This window comes from Stigmatopora argus, chromosome 15, assembly GCF_051989625.1.
Source record: "Stigmatopora argus isolate UIUO_Sarg chromosome 15, RoL_Sarg_1.0, whole genome shotgun sequence".
In the NCBI taxonomy this organism is placed as follows: Eukaryota; Metazoa; Chordata; class Actinopteri; order Syngnathiformes; family Syngnathidae; genus Stigmatopora; species Stigmatopora argus.
The window spans coordinates 2,128,983-2,153,282 of record NC_135401.1 but is presented as its reverse complement, the minus strand read 5'-3'; the positions used below and the strand labels follow the sequence as shown (position 1 = coordinate 2,153,282).

General features: G+C 37.5%; 1 protein-coding gene across 2 annotated transcripts in view; it reads right to left on the bottom strand.

The window, feature by feature from the left end:
• The window catches only part of arid1b (AT-rich interactive domain 1B), a 135,593-nt gene that overhangs the window by 59,763 nt on the left and 51,530 nt on the right, over positions 1–24,300 (bottom strand). For both annotated transcript variants that reach the window (XM_077620239.1, XM_077620240.1), the window contains exon 4: positions 14,936–15,043. In XM_077620239.1, coding sequence (XP_077476365.1) covers positions 14,936–15,043 — 108 coding nt within the window. The remainder of the gene's footprint in view (positions 1–14,935; positions 15,044–24,300) is intronic.

The window sequence follows — 24,300 nt, the reverse complement described above, 5'->3', positions numbered from 1 at the left end:
AAATCAGAGGGGGAACGGGGGGGGGGGGGGACATGATTTCAAAAGCACTGCTGTGAAATCCTCCAGAGTTCAGATCACAGACGCACCAAAGAACCGAAGAGATCAAAGTGGCGTTCGTTCGTCGGTGGCTTTTTCAACGCGCGGAAACATTACGCATCGGCGGGAAGGTAAAAAGTAGCGAGTGCCGCGGCGTTCCGTCGGAAAGCGCCGTTCCGCTAATGTGTTATTCTTCGCAAAAAACGGCGCCTGCTCGCGTAGGAAAATGATTTGGTGCTTTTATCCCCCCTAAAGACATTTTAATAATTCCCTCAATTGTTATGTTCGCTCACTTCTTCCGACGGTTTTTTTTCGTTTTTATTCTCTTTTCACTCCGTCTTGTCTTTTGTCTTCGTTTTTATTTTAGGGGAGGGGCTTTGTCCTTAAGTGCAAGGACGCATTTCATTTCTGATGGAAAGTGAAACAAAGTTCATTTGGAGTGAAGATGAGGGAAATATCGGATATATTATGATGGAACATTCCAAAAGAAAATGCCATAATTTTTATCATAATCATGAATTTGGTGTTCATAAAGTCTTTTTTTCAAACTTGAGTCTGCAAAAAAGGGATTGTCGTCTTATATACATGTATGTATGTATATATATACATGTGTATATATATACATGTATATATATATACATACATACATATACATATGTATACACACATATATACATATACATATATATATACATATAAACATATACATACATATATACATATATACACATATACACATATATACATATATAAACACATATACATATACATACACACATATATACATAAACATATATATACATATGCATATACATATATACATACATATAAATAGATATATACATATACATATGTACATATACATACATATACATATACATATATACATATAAATATATATACATATACATGTATACATATATATATATACATACATATATACACATATACATACATATATACACATATATATATATATACATATATAAACATACATATATACATATATACATATATACACATATATATACATGTATTATTATAATCATTTCTTTCAGATGTACCGCCATTATTTAGGCTCTAAAAAAATTGAATTAGGTGTTCATAGTCGTCTTTCAAACTTGAGTGTTGCAAAAAAACGATTGTCGTCTTATATTTGGGCCAATATGGTAATTCACCAAATGGATCGGGAAAAACGCCATCTTGTTGACAGGTTCGAATCCTTTAGCCACAACAGGAAACATAGCCGTGTGCAACGATCCTTCCCTCCCAGCATTCCCAGTTTACCCATCTCTCCCTCCACCGAGCCTCTTTAGCGGTTATCCATTTTTCTCTTTTCTGAAGTCGACGTTGCCGTTTGTTCCAGCGCTTTGGCTTCAAACAGCGAGGCGCCTTTTGGGGCTACGCAACCATCTGATCCCACCCACCCTCCCTCTATTGTTTCTGCTCTCATTTTCAAGTCTTCCCAGGCGTCTGCACGTCTTTGTCTTTTTTTTTCTTCCTCTCACACTTGTGTTTCTTCTTGCAAATGGAGACAGGTGGGAGCAAACACCCTGTCAGTTTTTCGTCTTTTTTTATCTCCTTTCTGCTTTCCTTCCTGTTGATGTTCTCTCCATCTGCGCTTTGAAACGGAGAACGGGAAGGAAGGGACGTCTCCGTGGTATACTTTGCTGTACGCGCACTCCATGCTAAATTAGCACTAAACAATTAGCCGCGCAAATACGGTTATGAGTTCATATTCACAAACATGAAAACAAGTTCGGATATTGCCCATTCATCATCAATCTATCTACATGTAGAGTCATACATCTACTTACAAATGTCTCCAAGTACAAAAGTTTCAGGCTATGAAATTTTAATATGCAAATGAGTGACTCGAGATACGAAAACAATCCAAGTTACGGAATCCCCCCAAAAGTAAATGCATTTCCTTATCCGTTATTTTATTTAGAATTCTTCTTATTAAGCGATTAAAAACTACAAATGCAACATGCCACATATTTTCCCACACACACACATAGGGCACACGTAAGAGTCTAAAATGTACTACAAAGTGGACGGCTTTCGGCCCTGCTAGAACGGGCTCTTGCCGCCCGCCAGGCGGACAAACACGGGTATTACATCTATAACAGCCGCAAAGCGAGATATTTTAGCGGCGCAGGGAAAATTTTCATCTGCTTTATTTATTTTAAGACATTAATAAATCATTTCCTTATAATTTTCTCTCATTTTTGTGTGTTTCCTCACAGCTTTTATACAAAATTGGGACACTAATTTTAAAGGGTTTAGTGCAAGGGTGTCAAGGGTTGGTTCGCGGGCCGCTTTAACAACAACTTGATTTCACGTGGGCGGGACCATTTTAGATTTCATATTTAGATATATATTTTTTATAAATGGATTAAAAGAACTGGATTAAAAGCCCTGAATATTCTGTTTTTTATAGATCTAAAACAATGTTTATTTTAGCACTTTTTTATATATATTTTTAGATTTTACAAAATGATTTTTGAACTAAAAACATAGAAAAAATGGATTAAAAAATGACAATTATTGATTTAAAAGGGGGAAAATCAGGAAATTTAATATAGATCTATACTCTTCATTTTAATTTGATCCAAAACAGAAAGTCGGCACTCATGATTTACTTTCCCGGGCCACACAAAATGATGCGGCGGGCCAGATTTGGCCCCCGGGCCGCCACTTTGACACCTGTGGTTTAGTGGGTAGTTGTGTGAGGACCGTGGAACGAATGAGGGAATTTACATATAAAGTACACCTCTACTTACGAAATTTTCAAGTTACGAAAAAGTCTTGGAACCCTAATAATTTCGTAAGTAGAGGTACGACTGTTAAATAGACTTATTTGTATTTATTTTATTTTCAAAAAATTGATACAACCTTACTTTAAATGACATTACATGACACTACACACTTTCCTATAAATCTTGTGACCCGTATCCCCCCAAAATAACCCACGAAAAATGGACGGTTGAGTAGCAAATTGACACCAAATAAAGCGGAAACCAGCCAGGTCTAGAAACACAAAATAACATCATAAAGACCAAAGAAAAAAATCTCAATTTCATCCTTCAGTTGCCGTGTGTCATTCCAACTTATTACCCAAAAAGACACCACACAAAAAGGGATACCGCTCTAGAGAGCATGTGTGTGGGGGCCAATGAGATTTGACGGCACGCATTTCTCTCCGCGAGACGTGCGTAAACGTGAAAACGTTGGCGACAGCTCGCACGAAAAATCCCCACGTTTGTGATTGGTGCTCGCGTTTGATCCCGCTTTATTATGTGGCGCTGCGTTGCGCGGGTGCTTGGATACACAACTGACAAAATGTCACGGCGGTGACACGGGCGTCATCAAAGCACGCCATCTATCCCAAAGACCATCTCGTGATATTCACAAAGAACATAGAAGATAACAACACACACACACGGCGAACGTTTGCCCGCCGCGGTGATCGTATATTCTTCCGTTGTTGAGATATATCAGCTGGATGCTAGCGATGTCGAGGGAGCGCTACGCGGGAATGCGACGAGGACGGGAGGGCCACGTAAAAGCAATTCCGAAAACGCTTTACAACCGGGAACGTAAACGTTAGACAAGGTGAGACGGGTATTTTTTTTTTTTTTTTTGCTGTAGTCATTCAGCCGTGCAACAGTTGTCTGATTACTTTTGGGACAAGAACATCAAGACCGTGCCTAGGAAAAATAATAATACAGTAACATCTCGAATATCGCGGATAATGTAGACCAGATGTGGTCGTGATAATCGATAAAACGTGAAAAAAACCTTACTATTATTAATCTAATTACATACTATACTATAGTATACATTTATGCGTGTATATATGTATATATCTACCGTATTTAATTGCATATAAGCCACCTACGCGTATAAGTTACACCCTTAAAATTGGCTTGAAATTAAGTATACATACATATGTACATATATACACAGAAACATATATATACACACATATACACACATATATACACATTTACATATATGTACATATATACACATATGTACATATATATACACATATACACATATATATACACACATATATAGATATACATATATATACATATACATATATATACACATGTATATATACATATATACACACACATATATATACATATATATATACACATATATATATACACATATATACATATATATACATATATACACATATATATACATATACACATATATACATATATACACATATATACATATATACACATATATACATATATACACACACACATATATACATATATATACACATATATACACATATATACACATATATACACATATATACATATACACATATATACACACATATATATACATATATATACATATATATATATACATATATATATATACATATACATATATATATATATATATATACATATATATACACATATATACATATATACACATATATACATATATACACACACACACACATACATACATATATATACACATATATACATACATATATATACACACACATATATATACATATACACATATACATATATATACACATATATACATATATATATACATATATACACATATATACATACATATACACATATATACATATATACATATACACATATATACACACACATATATACATATATATATATATATATATATACATATATATATATACATATACATATATATATATATACATATATATATATATATATATATACATATACATATATATATATACATATATATACACATATATATACATATATATACACATATATACATATATATATACATATATATATATATATACATATATATACACACATACACACACGTATACATATACATTTTAAGAACAGAGATAGTTGATTATTCTACAGATTATTACGGAATAACTTAAGAAACTAAAGGCAGTGTCATGTTTGAACAACGTCCCGCGCTGTCCCGCAAATATTCAAGCAGGATCAGAGTCTCTAATCCATTTTCCAATCACAGGTGCCATTATTTCCCACTGCCGCGTTAATCTTCTTCCCGTATTTCACGCAAATACATTCAAATCACGTCACGTTTAACCCGAAAGCCGGCACGAAAACCAAACATGGGAAATGCGCCTGAAACATAAGTTAAAGCAGTCGGCGGCTTTACAGAAAAAGCCATTTGGAGTCAGCTGACCTCGAGGTCAGACGGCTGACTGGCTACTTTTCGGCTTAAATGGAAGTGCCGTTAGCCCACCCAAAAAGCATTTTAGGGGGAAATTACTTGTAAAGACAGCGGCCTTCCGAGTGGTTAAGATAGGGAAGTAAGGGCCAATCGGGTCAAAGGAAATGACAGAGGGGGGATTTGGGTCTAAACAGGAGTTCAATAATGTTTTGTTTGGTAGGAAATGATCGCTACTTTGACATTGTTCACTTTAATATTAAGATTTGGGTGTTTTGCATTATGGGACTGCAGTATTTGCCGGACTATAAGGTGCAGTTTGGGATGGGTCTGCGACTAATTCTTAAGTGTGACTTGTTTTTTTTTCCTTTCTATGAACACTGATAGCCTGTTATGTTGGTTTATATATAGTCATCTAAAAAAATTGTTATGCTAACAAATGCTAATTTAGCCTGCTAATCTCCATTTTACTCATTTTTACTTTGTGTTTGTGATTAGTTTCAACAAATTTTTCACGTCCCGACATAAAAAAGCAGATATGCCAAATGGCCAAAATTTTATTTAAATTTTATTATATAAAATTTTACAATTTACCAGCAGCGCATATGAAAATTGAGCTCAATATGATTTAATTTTCTGATGCTTTTTAAAGTCTTTTTTTCCCAAATAGTTCATTTTTGCAAAGAAATAAAAAAACAAACGGCAAATCAACTATTCCTCTCATTTTGTGTCAAAAAGGAAGTGAGCATGCTACTAAACTTTCAAAATAATAGATAAGCATGACTCTGCGTTTCGAAAAAAATCGACGTGGTAAGTTAAAATGGCGATAATTTTTGTTTAAAAAAATTAAATTGCTGGGGAAAAAATATTCCTTAATTTTTTTCATAGTTTTGATACAAAATGTGTATTTAAAATTCATGGTATTTTTCAGTTCTGGAAAAACTCTCCTGGTTGAGAATGTGATTTTTTTTTCTTTCTCCAGCAATTCCGACTGTCCCGACAAGGAGGTCAAAAGGTCACCCAATTGAAAGGAGAAGTCTTTTGTCTGTCTGGGACACGCTGACCTCTCTCCACATCTCCACTCTATCTGAATTCAATTCATTTCTGTCCTTCTCCAAGACGGAGTCCTTCCCTATTCTTTATTCTTTCCGCCGGCCGAGCGATGGCCGAGCGATGGCCGACCTTGCCTCGCTCTCCGCCATCCCACATTACTTTTCATTGATGAGGGACCTGATGGTGGAAGGACAAGTACTCCTCTAAGCCAGGCCCTTCTTTGATGGGAATAAATGACGAGGCGTTGGAGGAGTGGCGCAGAGTCCGTCTTTGTCCCCATCGCAAACCACGGAATGCACCTACGCGGCTCTTTTGCTTTGAACGGACTGCTGCAGTGCTTTCAAAGTAAAAGGGAAGAAACAAAATGTCGTGGCAGGACAATTCAAGGTGAATTTGATTTCTGCGTGCAAATTCAGGAGTCCAAGACCACTGAATACTTATCTATGAGGTCGACCACTACGTATCGATGAGGGTGACTCCTACGCATCTATGAGGGTGACTCCTACGTATCTATGAGGGTGACTCCTACGTATCTATGAGGTTGACGGCTACGTATCTGAGGTTGACGGCTACGTATCTATGAGGTTGACGGCTACCTATCTATGAGGTTGACTGCTACCTATCTATGAGGTTGACAGCTACCTATCTATGAGGTTGACGGCTACCTCTCTATGATGTTGACGGCTACCTCTCTATGATGTTGACAACTACCTATCTATGATGTTGACAACTACCTATCTATGATGTTGACAACTACTACCTATCTATGATGTTGACTACTACTACCTATCTATGATGTTGACTACTACTACCTATCTATGATGTTGACTACTACTACCTATCTATGATGTTGACTACTACTACCTATCTATGATGTTGACTACTACTACCTATCTATGATGTTGACTACTACTTATCTATGATTTTGACTACTTATTGATTTATGGATTTTTTTTGCCCTCCCATCACACATTTCGAAATGAAATGTCATACCGAGAAAACCTTTAAAGCCCCCGAATACCTGCTCAGGCTTTAAATAACTTAACAAATCATCAAACTCTTTATCAAACAAATTTGTATTGCTAAAAAATGAATATTTGTCTGTTGTAGGAGAAGAAAAACGCAGCCAAAGCCAAAAGTTGAACACTCAAGCACTCCATAAAGCCACATTCCCAGGACACATTAAGTGCATATTTGGAGCTGCTACCACACACACTATAGTATGTGGGTGTTTTTTTTTTTATGCGGGACAAAATGTGCTTGCCCTTTCCGAGCAATCATGTCAAGTGGCAAGCTCCTGGCAAGATGCATATTGATAAGGCAGGGACTGGAAAACAAGGCAAGAGGAGCCACTACAGCGAGTCCCAGTGGCCACTCGCCGACTCGCTAGGCAACCCTCGGCGATCGTGTTAACTAACAAAGCATAAAAACGTCCATTCGTGAGAAGGATAAACACCCTCCATTGAAAATTCATGAACCCCGACTTCAAAAAAGAGAGATTTGTCCGCTCGACAGGGGGATAAAGACCGACAAAACTTTGAAGGTGAAGGCGAAGAAGAAGCAGAAACAACAAATCATATCGGTTTATAACTCACTTCAAGGGCATAAATTCATTTTCTGAACCGCTTATCCTCACAAGGGTTGCGGGGGGTGCTGGAGCGTATCCCAGCTAACTATGGGGACACCCTGAATCGGTGGGCAGCCAATCGCAGGGCATAAGAAGACAGACAACCAATCAGACTCAGACACTTATTCATGTTGACTACTCGGCTATGTGGACTACTCGTCTATGTGGATTACTCGTCTATGTGGACTACTCATCTATGTGGACTACTCATCTATGTGGACTACTCATCGATGTGGACTACTCATCGATGTGGACTACTCATCGATGTGGACTACTCATCGATGTGGACTACTCGTCTATGTGGACTACTCGTCTATGTGGACTACTCGTCTATGTGGATTACTCGTCTATGTGGACTACTCATCTATGTGGACTACTCATCTATGTGGACTACTCATCTATGTGGACTACTCATCGATGTGGACTACTCATCTATGTGGACTACTCATCTATGTGGACTACTCATTGATGTGGACTACTCATCGATGTGGACTACTCATCGATGTGGACTACTCATCGATGTGGACTACTCATCGATGTGGACTACTCGTCGATGTGGACTACTCGTCTATGTGGACTACTCGTCTATGTGGACTACTCGTCTATGTGGACTACTACTTATTTATTATGTTGACTACTTATTTATTTATTACTTGTTTATTGATTATTTATGTACTAATATAATTTATATATTTATCTGTTTTTGTTGTTATCTGTGCACTTTACTACTTATGTTTTTGACAACTAATTATATTGACTACTTATTTATGACTTATTTATTGATTATTTGTCTGTTTGTTGTTGTTATTTGTGCACTTTGTGGTCAAGCTTTAAATCTCACTATACTTGTAAAATGACAATAAAAGCATTTAATTCCATTCAATTTAGCATCCAATAGCCTAGCATGCATTTTTTTTGCCATGTGGGAGGGAACCACAGTACCCAGAGAAAACCCAAGCAAGCCCAGAGAGAACATGCAAACACCAAGCAGCGAGGACGCATCCGGAATCGAACCCTCGACCCCAAAACTGCGAGCCCAACATGCTAACCATTCGTCAAGCCAGACCCAATTATACCATTTTTTTCCATTTTTTTTTTTAAATCTTGACATCTGCTATTTATTTTTTTATTTATTTTTATTTTCCACCCCGACCAATAAATGTTGATATGGCAGCAAGTCGGCAGCAGCTAATGGATTGGACACATTAGGGTGAAACGCAAGCCATTAAGGACAAATTCTGTGCAGAATAACAACAAACAAAAGAGCCCGTATGACAGTATGAAAGCTTCATGTTGTTGTTTATATGCAAAATTGTTCACTAGCTCGACAACATTCGTGCTTTCCGTCAAGTTTGGGTTTTTTACATTCCAAATGTGCGTCACTTTAGAACTAATAAAAGGAAATATTGCAGCTCCTGGAAAATCTAACAAGATGGAGAAATAGCATCACTGCAAAAGAGCAATGAGACGACCTAAGTCAATCACGAGTGTGGATTTTTTTTTGCCTTTTTAATTAGAAATAAATCATTTTTTCCAGTTATTTGTACTAAATGTTTGCTGTATTCCACTTTGTCAAGATTAAAAAAGGAGACATTTTTCCGATACCGACATTTTTTTTTTTGCCTATAATCAAAAACTGTTCATTTTAACAGGTGCCTGTTGTTTCCTATTTTCCTACTGTTCCTTGAACATGTTTTTCTTGCTTTCTGATCAAATCTACGGTGAGTGTGACTTATAGTCCGAAAAATATCAATCGATTCATCCTGAAAACAAGGGAATTTAACTAATTTAACACGTGTTTTTTTCGCCACATAGCTAACTAGCTCCACTCGTTATGTGTTACTTTGTTAATAGATGGCGAATTACAAGAAATAAAACATTTTTTCCAATCCAATATCCTGTTTTTGGTGTTTTTTCAGATCGTTGGAACCAATTCATTTCTTTTCCATTCATTTCAATGGGAAACGTTCGCTCGAGTTACGAAAAGCTCGTCATACGATCTCAGTCTCTGAACGGATTAAGATCGTATGTACGCAACAAAACACCAGTCTTATTTTCCTCTGCTTCCATGAGTAACTCCACATTTTCATGACCCATGACCCATTCGAGATAAGGAACAGAACCAAACCTCCTCAGGAAAAACTGCCTTTAAAAAAACCCCTCTCAAAGCCGTTCTCCTTCCAAGACCCCGTCCGTCGTCCATTTATTTCCTTCAACAGCCGATCCCCACTCCCTTATTGGCCCTCAATTCCTCCCCTGTTGGCGCCAGTGGAACCAAACCTTTGTTTTCTTAACCAAGTTCATCCCTCTCCATTTCCCCTCAGGCTCATATCATAAAGCCCGTCACACACACCGGCCCGGTCCAGGTCTCACGTGCCGTCCCGTCAGGGGTACTTGGGTCGAAAAACCCACAAAAAAAAAAAAATCAAGCACCTTCCCCGCTATTAGCGCCCTAGCTTCGTGTTACCATCTCGATTTTAACAAGCTACGCTAGCCAGCAGAGCTCCCAGCAGGTGTGACCAAGTCCAACCATCAAGATGCAACTAAAAGCCTTCGGAAGAGTAAGAATTTTACAGATCCCCGTTGGGATATTTTCTTTGAGTGCGTCTCTCCTCCACATGAGCGCCGTGTCCGCCGCCGTGGGTTCGCATGGGAGGAATTCAGAGTCAACATTCAAGTTTAACGGCAGGACTAACGGCGGTTTTCTTTTCAACTCTTCTTGGTGTCAAACTTGACTGGGATCACGTTCGGGCTAAAGGACACGCTTGCGGCAGTCGCAGCTGTCGCTGGCTCTAATTGGACGAAGCCTGGCGCGATGTGGAATAAGTCGATTAATCGCAGGGTAAATAGAAAAGATGTCGGTTCTTTACGGATGCATTTTAGCACCGCTTATTTATTTATTTATTTTAATCGATTTTTATTCATGTTTATTTATGTTTATTTATTTTTATTAATGTTACTTTTTAGTATTTTTATTTAATATTGTTTATTTTAATGTATTTTTATGTATTTTTGTGTATTTTTATGTATTTTTGTGTATTTTTATGTATTTTTGTGTATTTTTGTGTATTTTTGTGTATTTTTGTGTATTTTTGTGTATTTTTGTGTATTTTTGTGTATTTTTGTGTATTTTTATGTATTTTTGTGTATTTATATTTATTTATATTTATTTTTATTTATGTTTTTCTATGTTTTTCTATGTTTTTCTATGTATTTCTATGTATTTCTATGTATTTCTATGTATTTCTATGTATTTCTATGTATTTCTATGTATTTCTATGTATTTCTATGTATTTCTATGTATTTCTATGTATTTCTATGTATTTCTATGTATTTGTATGTATTTGTATGTATTTCTATGTATTTCTATGTATTTCTATGTATTTTTATGTATTTCTATGTATTTCTACGTATTTTTATGTCTTTTTATTCATTCATTCATTTATTTATTTTAATTTTATTTTTTTATCAACTTATTTATAACCTATTTACTTGTGTCTACAATGTCTTTTGCTGTGTCTGTATTCTCACCCTCTTGCTACTGTGACACAGAAATTTCCCGAGTACGGGATGAATAAAGTTATTTAATCTAATCTATATTGTGAATAAAAGGTGACATAGTTTTTAATGAGAAGATTTTTAGCTAGTGGTGCGCCTTCAGATTTTTTTTTCAATCCACACTCGGCTCAAAAAGGTTTAGGAAACACTGCTGACGGACATTTTTCGGATTGTGTGTGTGTGTGTGTGTGTGTGGGTGTATGTGGGTGTATGTGTGTGGTGTGGGGGGACCGTGGCGTGTTTGAGAGTAGGTTAGCAGGCCTTTCCAGCTGCGACTTGTCAATCATTTATGACCCGACACTCCGAGAAGGGCAAGCTTGACATTGGTGAGAGTGAAAGTTAATATTCCTTTTGCTTCTACAGCAACAAAAAATGTATTTGGCACATTTTTTTGCAGGAAAACTCACGTTGAGCGATGACTAATTCACGTCGATTCAAAATCGGTCTGAATCGATCGCATGTTTTGGGTTGAAATGAACAATAGGTTGGCTGTATTTCCAATCGTGGCCACTATTTGGCAGCAGTCAGCCGACATGCCTAATTGTGTTTGGATTTTTTCGGATTTAGAATATTATATTTAAGATAGATTTGGATTAAAGATGGTCCAGACTGAAAACTCAAAATATATATAAATATATAAAACATGTTTGCTTTAGTGCCGTATAAAATACATTGATATAAATGTACTTTGAATGCCCATTTTGATATGGGTTTTTTTGCAAAGTGATATACAAAGACTTTAGATTTTTTTTCATAAATGGATTAAAATCCCAGAATTTTCATTTTTTATAGATCTAAAACAATGTTTATTTTAGCTTTTTTAAAATATATTCTGAGATTTTACAAAATTATTTTTGAACAAAAAAAATGGATTAAAAAATTACAATTATTGATTTAAAAGGGGCAAAATCAGGAAATTTAATATACATATATACTCTTCATTTTAATTTGATCCTAAAACAGAAAGTCGGCACTCATCATCCGGGCCACACAAAATGATGCGGCGGGCCAGATTTGGCCCCGAGCCGCCACTTTGACACATGTGATATAGCCTGTTGTTTCCCATTTTCCTACCATTACTTTTATCTTTTAATTCCTCTATTTCCAACAAAAGCAAAAATTATCCTCCAAAAAATGCGCCTTATACTCCAGTCTATTCTTTGGCTAGATGGGACTTTTACCCCCAAAAATACGTCAAGTAAACTACGTCAAATGAGACGGGCAGGAATATTTAACACGCTTCTGCCAGACCCCGCTGACCTTCATTTAGCATCCCCGTCAACCCAAACAAGTGCCAAAAAAAGACCAAAAAAAACCCGCTAACGTTTCACCTCAACGCTTGACATACTTTTCCTCTCCTCTCATTTGCTTCCTCGCCCTGTTCTCGCCTCCCCCGTTCTCCCTCACCTCCTCACCCCGTTTCTCACTCTGCCTTTCCACATGAGCGGCCATCCATTCCCGTGTCTCGGAGCAGAGGAGGCGGCACGGCAACTTGGCAGGCTGTCAAGGGGGCGCCGGAGAGCCGGGAACATGTAGTGACTGGAACGAGGCCTCGTGTGTGTCTATTGGCTGGGAGGTTTTTCACCTTTTTTTTTTTGCTACTTTAACTAAACTTAACAAGACGCCGAGAGGTCACTTTTGTTCGATTTCCAGCAACAGATAAATTACCGAGCAGAAAGCATACAAAATGAACTGGGAATTCCCATTAAATGCATAGTACGGACTATAAGTCGCATTTTTTTTTTCATTGTTTGGCTGGGCCTGCGATTAATTAACTCAAGTGCGACATACAGTGGTACCTCGAGATAAGAGCTTAATGCGTTCCATTCGTGGATGTCAAGTCGAATTTATGCGCATATAAGCCGTACCCTGGATTCAGTCATTATTTTTCTGAGTTACATAGACGCAAGAAAGTACGATAATGACATACAAGCCATAAAACACTATTATAATAAATAATTCTACACTAAAGCCCAGCACATTTCGATGGGAAAAGGTTAAGTTATTTTAGTCCAACTGGATGACGGGAATAAATTAGCTACGGAATCAACTTGTAATGCTCGGTGAAAAAGGGAAAGTAGATTTATTTGTGTTCTCCGGCAAGCTGTCATGGTACAGTTGTAACTGTTATTTTTTTTCCTTTTTAATTTTTTTTGTTCTACCCAAGCCGCTTCTCTTTGCACTTTCTCTCCCTTTCTGGCGTTTGATGCAAGATCTAAAGCCGCTGTCATCTCTTTTTCTCTTTTCCTGTGGCAGGTGGGAGAGAGCGCAGGTCGACAAAGTGTCATGTTGTTGTTTTGGGACGTGTCTGCCGTGTGATGTGACGCCATTTTTGGAGAGAGACTAAAGGCAACTTTTAGGACTTGTTGGGGGGAAAAAAAGTCACAACGTCCCATGGGTCCCCAAAAATGTCATGTATGCTTGCGCTTCCTCCAGTTTTAAATTCCAGCTCATTGCACAGTGCATACTTGTCAGACGTTTTTTTGATCATTTCAAATTGTGTACGCCATATGTGTCAAAGTGGCGGCCCGGGGGCCAAATCTGGCCCGCCGCATCATTTTGTGTGGCCCGGGAAAGTAAATCATGAGTGCCGACTTTCTGTTTTAGGAACAAGTATAGATGTATATTAAATTTCCTGATTTTCCCTTTTTATAAATCTATAATTGTGATTTTTTTTATCAATTTTCAATCAGTTTTTAGTCCAAAAATCATTTTGTAAAATCTAAAAATATATTTTAAAAAAGCTAAAATAAACATTGTTTTTGATCTATAAAAAACGGAATATTCAGGGCTTTTAATCCAGTGCTTTTAATCCATTTATTAAAAAAAAATCTAAATATTATATCTAAAATGGTCCGGATGTAAAATGGACTTTCTGTTTTAGGATCAAATTAAAATGAAGAGTATAGATGTATATTAAATTTCCTGATTTTCCCCCTGTTAAATCAATAATTGTCATTTTTTAATCCATTTTTTCTGTTTTTAGTTCAAAAATCATTTTGTAAAATCTAAAAATATATTTAAAAAAAGCTAAAATAAACATTGTTTTAGATCTATAAAAAACTGGATATTCAGAGCTTTTAATCCAGTTATTTTAATCGATTTATTAAAAAAAAAAACTAAATATTATATTTAAAATGGTCCGGCCCACATGAAATCGAGTTGACGTTAACGCGGCCCGCGAACCAACCCGAGTCTGACACCCCTGGTGTACGCCGTATAACGACTTTTGTACGGGATTTTATTTAAGTACGTCTTTTTGGTCAAAGCGATCTGCTAATAAAGCTTTAAGCATGATAGTCACTATATAAATATAGCACGTCAGCAAGCAATGTACGCAGACAGTCAAGCTGTCAACGTCATAAAGCGACATGAATTGAATTTTTTGGAGCATCGTATTTCGAAGGTGTACAACCATAAAGCGCTTTTTTGTTATTGACAAAGATTCAAACTTACTGGTAGACTTGAGGGGCGGTCCGTGGAGGAAATGCCGTCCTCGGTCCTGCTTTTCCCAGAATTCCCTGGGGCAGGGCCACCACTGCTGTAATTCTCTTGGCGTGGCTCCTTTAAAGAAAGAGACACACGTCTTAACTCATTGACAGCGATAGTCGTCCAATTAATTTGATGTACACACGTATAAATACAAAACATCCGTTTTGGAAAAAAATACAAGAAAATGACAACTAATATTACGAAAACTACCATATTTACTCGCATATAAGCCGCTTTTGTCTGGAAAAAAATGACTGCGCAGCAGACAAAAGTTAATATATTCACTCATTTATTATTAAGAGATGGTAATGAGTGGTTCCCGGAAATCCACATTTCAATTATCGGCCAATTAAATCCCAGAAGTAGAAATAAGGTGACATTTTTATCACTTAAAATCTGCCGTCAGATTGGCGAACCCGTGAAAGCATTTTTTGGTATTTTAATTGCTTATTTTTAACCTTCTAACTTTGACTTTAATAGTTTTTCATTATGCACTTTACTGATTATGTTTATTTTTAAGGGTGGCTTGTGCGTATCTTTTAATTTTTTCTTCTGTTAATTTGTTTTAGTTTAATTGCTTATTGTCAACCTTAGAAGTTTTGACTTCAATACTTTTTCATTATGCATGTTACCGAAAATATGTTTATTTTTAAGGGTGGCCTATGAATATCTTTGAAATTTTCCTTGTCTTATTATTTTTATCTTTGACACTTTTTTGTTTGTTCTTGGTTTCTGATCAAATAAAAAAATGTCCTATCCAAAAATGCGCCCTATATTCGTTTTTTTCCTCTTTATTGTGTTTTTTTGTCTTAATTTCATTATCTTGGCCACATTTTTTTGTTTGTTCTTGGTTTCTGATCAAAAAACAAACAAAAAAAACACACACAAATGCGACTTATACTCCTGTGTAACTTTTTAATTCCTCTTCATCATGTCTTTTTCTCTTAATTTTCTTATCTTGGCCACATTTTTTTGTTTCTTCTTAGTTTTTGATCAAATAAAAAATTGCCCTCCCAAAAATGCGCCTTATACTCCAGTGTGACTTGTGTTTTTTTCCTCTTCATTGTGTCTTTTTGTCTTAATTTAATTATTTTGGCCATATTTTTTGGTTGTTCTTGGTTTCTAATCAAAAAACAAAAATAAATCTTATCCAAAAATGCGATTTATACTCCAGTGTTACTTTTATTCCCTCTTTATCGTTTCTTCTTGTCTTAGTTTTCTTATCTTGGCCACATTTTTTGTTTCTTCTTGGTTTCTGATCAAAAAACAAAAACAATTTCCACCCAAAAATGCGACTTATACTCCAGTGTGACTTTTTATTTCCTCTCCATTGTGTCTTTTTCTCTTAATTTTCTTATCTTGGCTTTTTATTGTTTGTTCTTGGTTTCTGATCGAAAAACTAAAAACTTATACTTATATACTTATACTTTTTTTTTTTCTCCGTGTCTTTTTGTCTTAATTTTCTTATCTGAGCAACCTTTTTTTGTTCGTTCTTAGTTTCTGATCAAATTTTCAAAAAAATCCAACCCAAAAATGCGCCTTATACTCCAGCCGATTCAACTTACAGTCCACAAAATACATTAATCACCCTTTAACTAAAACCCGTAAACACGCCAAAAAAAACAACCCTCTAGCATAGTCCCCACAAAATATCGTCTAAAAACAAGTCCAATATTTACTCGGGCGTACGAGTGTGTGCGTGCACCACCGCGCACGCACGTGTGGGCGCTCGAGGGGATTTCGCTTTTAAGTGGGTCAACGCCAGGTTAGCCCGCCGCTACTGTTGACGCTAGCGTTCTTACATCACTGCCGTGGACGATCAAGACGGGGCGGGTGGGAAAAAAAACGGGTTGGGGACCGGGTAGAAAACACAAGGTGACATGGAAAAAAAGTGGAGTAGGAAAAACAAAAAAATGGAGAGAGAAGCGCTGATTAAAAGTCATAAAACATCAGAGGCAAAATGAAGTAGCGCTGCGAGTGCATCCTTTCATTTGAGGACCCCCCCCCAAACCCCCCCATTGTCTCAAAATCCCATTTCCCAGCTAATTTAGAAGCTTCTAAAATACACTGGGCTCCATACCTTAAGCCCAAGGCCACGGCTAATCCCGTCTCCACACCCGCGTTTTTGCGCGAGGGCGCACACTCATTTATCCTCGCCGCTTTTCAAAAGACTTCATCTTGGCGCGGTGGAAACCGACGAGGGAGACGCCGAGCCAGCGTTTGAAGTACGTGAGGGAATGCGGAGGAATCAAACTGTGAGCTAAATGCTATTAGACAGCTGTGTGCCGAGCCGGTGTAATATTAGATTTGATTGAATAGATGACTGCTCCATGCCGTGTAACGTATAGAGACGGAGAGGCTTTGCGGCGACGTGAATCAATATCGGGGGGGGGGGCGGAGTTAGCATCCAGTTAGCCTAGCATGCATGTTTTTGGGAAGTGAGGGGAAACTGGAGCACCCAGAGAAAACCCACACAGAGAACAAACAACCATGCACACTTATGGCCAGGGACAATGTAGCATCCAGTTAGCCTAGCATGCATATTTTGGGGACGTGGGGGGAAACCGGAGCACCCGGACAAAACCCACGCTAGCCCGGGGAGAACAAACAACCAATCACACATGGCAAGGGACAAATTAGCATCCAGCTAGCCTAGCGTGCATGTTTTTGGGATGTGGGGGGAAACCGGAGCGCCCAAAGAAAACCCACGCAAACCTGGGGGGCAAAAAAACAATCACACTCATGGAAAGGGACATCTTAGCATCCAGTTAGCCTAGCATGCATGTTTTGGGGAAGAGGGAGTAAACCTGAGCACCCAGAAAAAACCCACACAAGCCTGAGGAGAACATCCAAACTCCACACAGTGAAAACCGACCAGGGATCGAACCCTCAACCCCAGAACTGCGAGACCGACAGACTAATCATTCGATCGGTATCAAATCATATGTCAAAAAAATAAAAATAAACAGCATTTAGACGGCTAGATGGAAATATTTTTTTTACAATATCTTATACTTGAAGACGATTTTGTTGCACGCAGCGTCTTTTTAACCCAATTTGGATCCCTTGTTTAACCAATTAAAGTGCAAGCATTCTAAATCGACCTTTGAAAAACATTTGGACGCCTCTGATGTCTTTTTTTTTTATCTTTTGCCGCTTTACGAAGTCAAACATACATTTTAAGTAACACACGGATGGATATACAACAGGGTAGATTGACTTTCATCTATGGTTACATCTTTAAAAAAAATAAAACAAGCCGTGTTGGGCTTAAGATATTTAATGAGCATTCATGCCGAGGTAGAGAATATTATTATTATTATGGCGACGGGAAAGGTGACCATTATAAAAGTGAAAATAGCCACGGGAACGTGTGTGTGTGTGTTTATCTGGGTTGCCGCATCTTAATGGCTGTATTTGAAACATGGGGTGCCAGTCTTTCAAGACAGAATCAATGGCGACCATTCACAGGGGCTTTTCATACAAAGTGCTTGATTTTTTGGGGGTAGACCGCCAAGCTGAAAAATGGACGCATCTTTTGTTTCTTAAAAAGTGTGCTTATGCTCAAAGGATTGACATTTTGGGTGTGAAATGTTACACGATTGGTCGCTTAGATAAAGACAAACTGTATTAAAATCCAATGTTGTTTTTGTTCTCTGTTATTTGAATTGATTTTTTTGTCATTATCCGTTTAGATTAAACTTTATATAAGTATAATGAGATTTAAAGCTTCACCACCAAGTGCACAAATAACAACAACAAACAAACAAATAAACAATCAATAAAAAAGTAAAAAATAAAAAGGTAGTCAACAACAGAAAGAAGTATTGAGTACTAATAAGTATTAATAATAATAATAATAATAAATAAATACTCGCATAATAATAATAAATAAATAATCAATAAATAAGTAAGAAATAAAACATCTAGAAATAATAATAAATAAATAATCAATAAATAAGTAAGAAATAAAAAATCTAATAATAAATAAATAATCAATAAATAAGTAAGAAATAAAAAATCTAATAATAATAATGAATAAATAATCAATAAATAAGTAAGACATTTAAAAATCGAATAATAACAAATAAATAATCAATAAATAAGTAAGACATTTAAAAATCGAATAATAACAAATACATAATCAATAAATAAGTAAGAAATAAATAAGTAGTCAACAACAGAAGTATGGAAGTGCACAAGTAACGACAAACGAATAATCAAATAATAATAAATAAATAAGTAGTCAACAACAGAAGTATGGAAGTGCACAAATAACGTCAAACTGATAAATAATCAAAAAATAATAAATAAGTAGTCAAGATAAGCAGTCAACAACATAAATAAGTATGGAAATGCACAAATACAACAACAAACAAACAAATAGATAAATAATCAATAAATAAGTCAAATAACTAAGTAGTCAACATAATAAAGAAGTATAACTGTTAATTTGTGCACATGCTAGCTATTTTAGCCCCGTTAGTGATCCTATACTTTTTTTAATTTTTTGACCAAACAGCAAATAGCAGCTGCAACGGTATTAAAAATAAAAGTGTATTACCACCTTGAAGACAAAACCCACACGACTTTTGGCAACAACAAAAAAACAATGGGCAAACATTTGCAAGCTCCACTTTGACATTTTGTGTCGGCGTATCTTTTCTTTCCACGCGTGTGAAGTCGGCGTCCGTGAACAAATGGAACGGCGGTTCCCGACAAACGGAAGGCAGCTAAATGAGGCCCCCGGGGGTGCCGTGCCGCAACGACCGCTCTGGCTTTGTTCGGAGCTATTACCGTGGCCCTGACCAATCCAAAACAACTCTCCTGTTGTCGCTCATTTGAATTTGAATAGCCGCACGGCGACACGGAAACAAACAGAAATCAAAAACGCAAAGAAAAAAATAAAGAAATAAAAAATCAAGGCAGAGGTTGATTCTGCTCGAGCAATTGCCAAAAGCCAATAAGAGCGCAGGTTGGAAAAACATAACGGTATAAAAAATATACGCAATCAACCATCCCCTGATTTGAACTTGACTCGAACGCAAAGTGTGTTACATTTAAAAAAAAAAAAAAAAATTATGACAGCATTTTCCGGACTATAAGTCGCAATTTTGTCCATGTTTTCCTGAACTACAACTAACACTCAAGTGCGACTTATACATTTTTTCTCTCTCACTACCACACTGACAGCCGGTTTTTTAAGGGTATAATTATCTGGAAAAAAAAATTAACGGATGACTATTTAGCCTGCATTTTCCGGACTATAAGTCGCAATGTTGTCCTTTTTTTCCTGAACTGTGACTAATACTCAAGTACAACTTATACATTTTTTTCTTTCTCTGCCCACTGACAGCCTGTTTTTTTAAGGGTAAAATTATCTGAAAAACAAATTTTAACAGTTGCCTATTTAGCCTGCATTTTCCGGACTATAAGTCGCAATTTTGTCCATGTTTTCCTGAACTCCACCGAACACTCAAGTGCGACTTATACATTTTTTCCTCTCTCACTGCCCTGTTTTTTTAAGCATATAATTATCTGATTTTTTTTTAAACAGATGCTTATTTAGCCTGCATTTTCCGGACTATAAGTCGCAATTTTGTCCATGTTTTCCCGAACTCCAACCAACACTCAAGTGCGACTTATACATTTTGCCATGTTCTTTTTTCAAAGGCTCTACTAATCTGAAAAACAATTTTTAACAGATGCCTATTTAGCCTGTTCTTCTCCACTTTCCTCGTTACTTTAACACATTTATTCTTAATTCCTAACCAAATCAAAAATTGCGCTCCCAAAAATGCTTTTCCGGCTATCACACATCTTCCTCAGTGTTGGAGTAATCATCATCACCTAACACTCAGATGCGACTTATAGTCCGAAAAAACACCGTAAATGAACTTCAAGACACTAACCAACATTTGACGCAGCTTTAGCATCCAACAACACGCTATTCCCCAAGCGGGAGGGGCTTAATCAAATACCCTTTCCTATACCGCGCACCCATACATCCACATAAATGCATCCGCGTAAAATCCGTCACGCTCAAGTGCTCGTCAGAGGCGGCCAATCTGAGTGCGGCAGGCCCGGGGTTGCCGTGGCGATACGTGGGGACATTTAGAGGGCTCAGATAAACTCTGCCATTTAAAAGGTTATGACAATTAACGCAGCTCTCCGCAAATTACCACCGCCAGACCTTTACCCACGGACATCTCTCTCTCTCTCCTCCTTATCGCCCGACACCCAGCCTCCCCCCATTCGCCTCCCCCCTTAGCCCCGCCCCCCTCCCCCATCCCTTCCCCTCCAGCCGCCGACGCTTTCATTATCGCGCTAATTAACGCGGTCCCTTATTTAATATTCACGCGGTGACCAATTAATGGCGCTGAACTTTGGGCAAACCCCCCTCCCACCCGTGGCGTATCTTCCACTTTAGCCGCCGCCCATTTTTTTCGACTCCGCCGAGCCACTTTCATTTCCCCCCGTCTCGTCCCTTCAACCTCGCGGCGGCCAAGGTGAGCGCCAATTTCCGCCAGAGGGGGCGTGGGCAGGGGGGGGGGAGCTAAAGGTGGGCGGCGGACCTCGGCCATGGGGTGATAAAGCTAGAGGCCAGGCTGCAGAAAGGCTGGGCAACCTTTTAATTAACCCGCTGTGATTAAAAGAGAGGATGGAGAGGGGGAAACGGAAGTGACTTGGGAGATTCGCCCAGTGACACTTCTATTCGGAAATCGTTGTAATCCACAACAAAGTCGTACTTTCTGGGAGAAAATGTAAATTAAAAAAAATCAAGTACAGTGGTACCTCGAGATACGAGCTTAATGCGTTACAGGACTGAGCTCGTATGTCAATTTACTTGTAACTCAGGGGTGTCAGACTCGAACCATATTTCGTTGTAATGTGATCTGATTACTTCTAGGTTTGATTCAATTAATAGTCTGTATATCTATATATTTTTAAATCATATTTATGGATCATTTTGTTACCTTAACGCAAGGGTGTCAGACTCGGGTTGGTTCGTGGGCCGCTTTAACGTCAACTCGATTTCATGTGGGCAGGACCATTTTAGATATAATATTTAGATTTTTTTTTTTATAAATGGGTTAAAAGAACTGGATTAAAAACCCTGAATATTCTGTTTTTATAGATCTAAGACAATGTTTATTTTAGCTTTTTTAAAATATTTTTTTAGATTTTACAAAATGATTTTTGAACTAAAAACACAGAAAAAAATGGATTAAAAAATGACAATTGCAATTCCCCTTGTTAAGCGATAAAAAAATGTAAACGTAAAACGCAGCACATATATACTCACATAGGGCGCACTTAAAAATCTAAAAAAAATTCCAAAGTGGACAGGGTGCCCAATCAGTAGGCGCTAAATTCAAGATTCTGTATGACGCTGATGGGTACATTGCTTGCTGACGCGCTATATTTATATTTCTATATTGTATATGCTTAAACGTGACTATATTAGCAGTCGACGATAATGTTTTCATTTGGTACTGGTGACTAAGACGATCCGGATTATGGCCGAAATGGGTAAAACGAGACCGGTTTTACAAAAACATACTTAAAAAAAATAAAAATAATAAAAATTTTCCTGTTAAAAAAGTTGTCATATGGCGTACACCAAGGGTGTCAGACTCAGGTCGGTACAAAATGTTACTCGTATCTCAAATTGCTCGTATGTCGGGGCACTCGTATGTCGAGGTACTACTGTAGTATAGATTAGAGGAATGTAAGGCGCCATAGAAAAATAACTAGAAATTATAGCGCCATCATTCACACATGTCCATTTTATGAGGTAGAAGCTGTTACTAGACAACATGTACGCAAAAGGGGGTGCGGATGTGGCAAAGTGGGTTCACGTACCCCCCCCCACGAGGGCAATTGATCCAGCCAGCCGTGCTACTTTACAAACTCATAAAATCTGGGGGAAACTTGCTGCATCTTTCACAAGTAATAACAGTCACACGGCATCGTAAATAATTCATTTCCCCCCAAAAGGCCGTAAATACATTTACGGCTGTTGAAGGACTCTGTAAAAAGTCAAAGAGACCCTAATAAGGAATACGTTTAGCGTCAAAAGTAATAGGGATAAAAAAGGATGATGGATGAATCGATATAAGGCGGGAAAAAACAAGAAATCGTCGCCCTGGAAGTATTAGACAGAAACACCAAAAATGCACAACCACTGTTAGACAATACTATTACATATGCAGATGCCACCTTAGTTTACAAAAACCTCAAACACGAAGCTCCGCCTCCACCGCAAGATTTTGTACCCAAAAATTCCAACACATCAACAAGGGCTGGCTCTAGAGGTGACTGTGTAGTTCCCTTCAAAGAATGCTAAATTAGCTAAACACTGTCTCTCTTCATACCTGGAACTCAATAGCAATTAGCATAAGCCAACTCCCGCCTCCGAATCTCTCGGCCAATCATCTTAAAGCTGTTAGACCAACAAAATTGCAATCGCAACGCTAACTATGCTACGTGTGGGTGTGTCTAGTACGCGTCATGGTTTATCTTCAACCTACACAATGGGATTAAAGATCGAAATTAGCCCTCGGCTACAATCTTACAGACAATTTACATATATGTTCATTAACATGAATATAAATATGTTCATTAATATGTGCTGTCCCTTATTAAATACCGTATTTTCTCACATATACACCGTATTTCTCGCTGAAAAAATGACCAGAATCTGAAAAAAAATCAACTAAATAAAAGCTACGGCTTATATGCGCACAAATTTGACTTGACATGCACGAAACTGCAAAATAATGCCGCCACGACACGATGACGTCAAGACGCAATGGCGCCGTGACGTCACGACGCAAGCGAATGCGGCCGGTACGGTCATTTATTTCAAAATAGAGAAAAGATAAACAGATAAAATGCAAAACAAAATTAATTTTGATGTCTATGAATGAAATTCATGAAGAAGAATAAAACACACTTCCTGGTTGTACTGCTCACATGACTTCCTTTTTGAATTGAACTTCCTTATGATACAAAGCCAAATAATGTGAAAATTTTCACATTTGTACTCCCTATTAAAACCACGAATATGGAGGTGAAAATTGTGAATCAGGGACGGCTTATACGAGAGAAATTGTCAAATTCAACCATTTTAAGGCCATTTTAAGGGCACGGCTTACACGCGGAGGCGGTCAATATGCCAGAAAATACGGTACCTCAATTACGATAGCGTTTTTTTTCCCTTTTTCTATCTGTCCTTTCAGCCGTGACTTCCGCGAAATATCTTTATAGCCTTTTCCGCTCCCCGCAAGTTCACGAAAGTGCAAGCGACTCAAAGAAATGCGCTA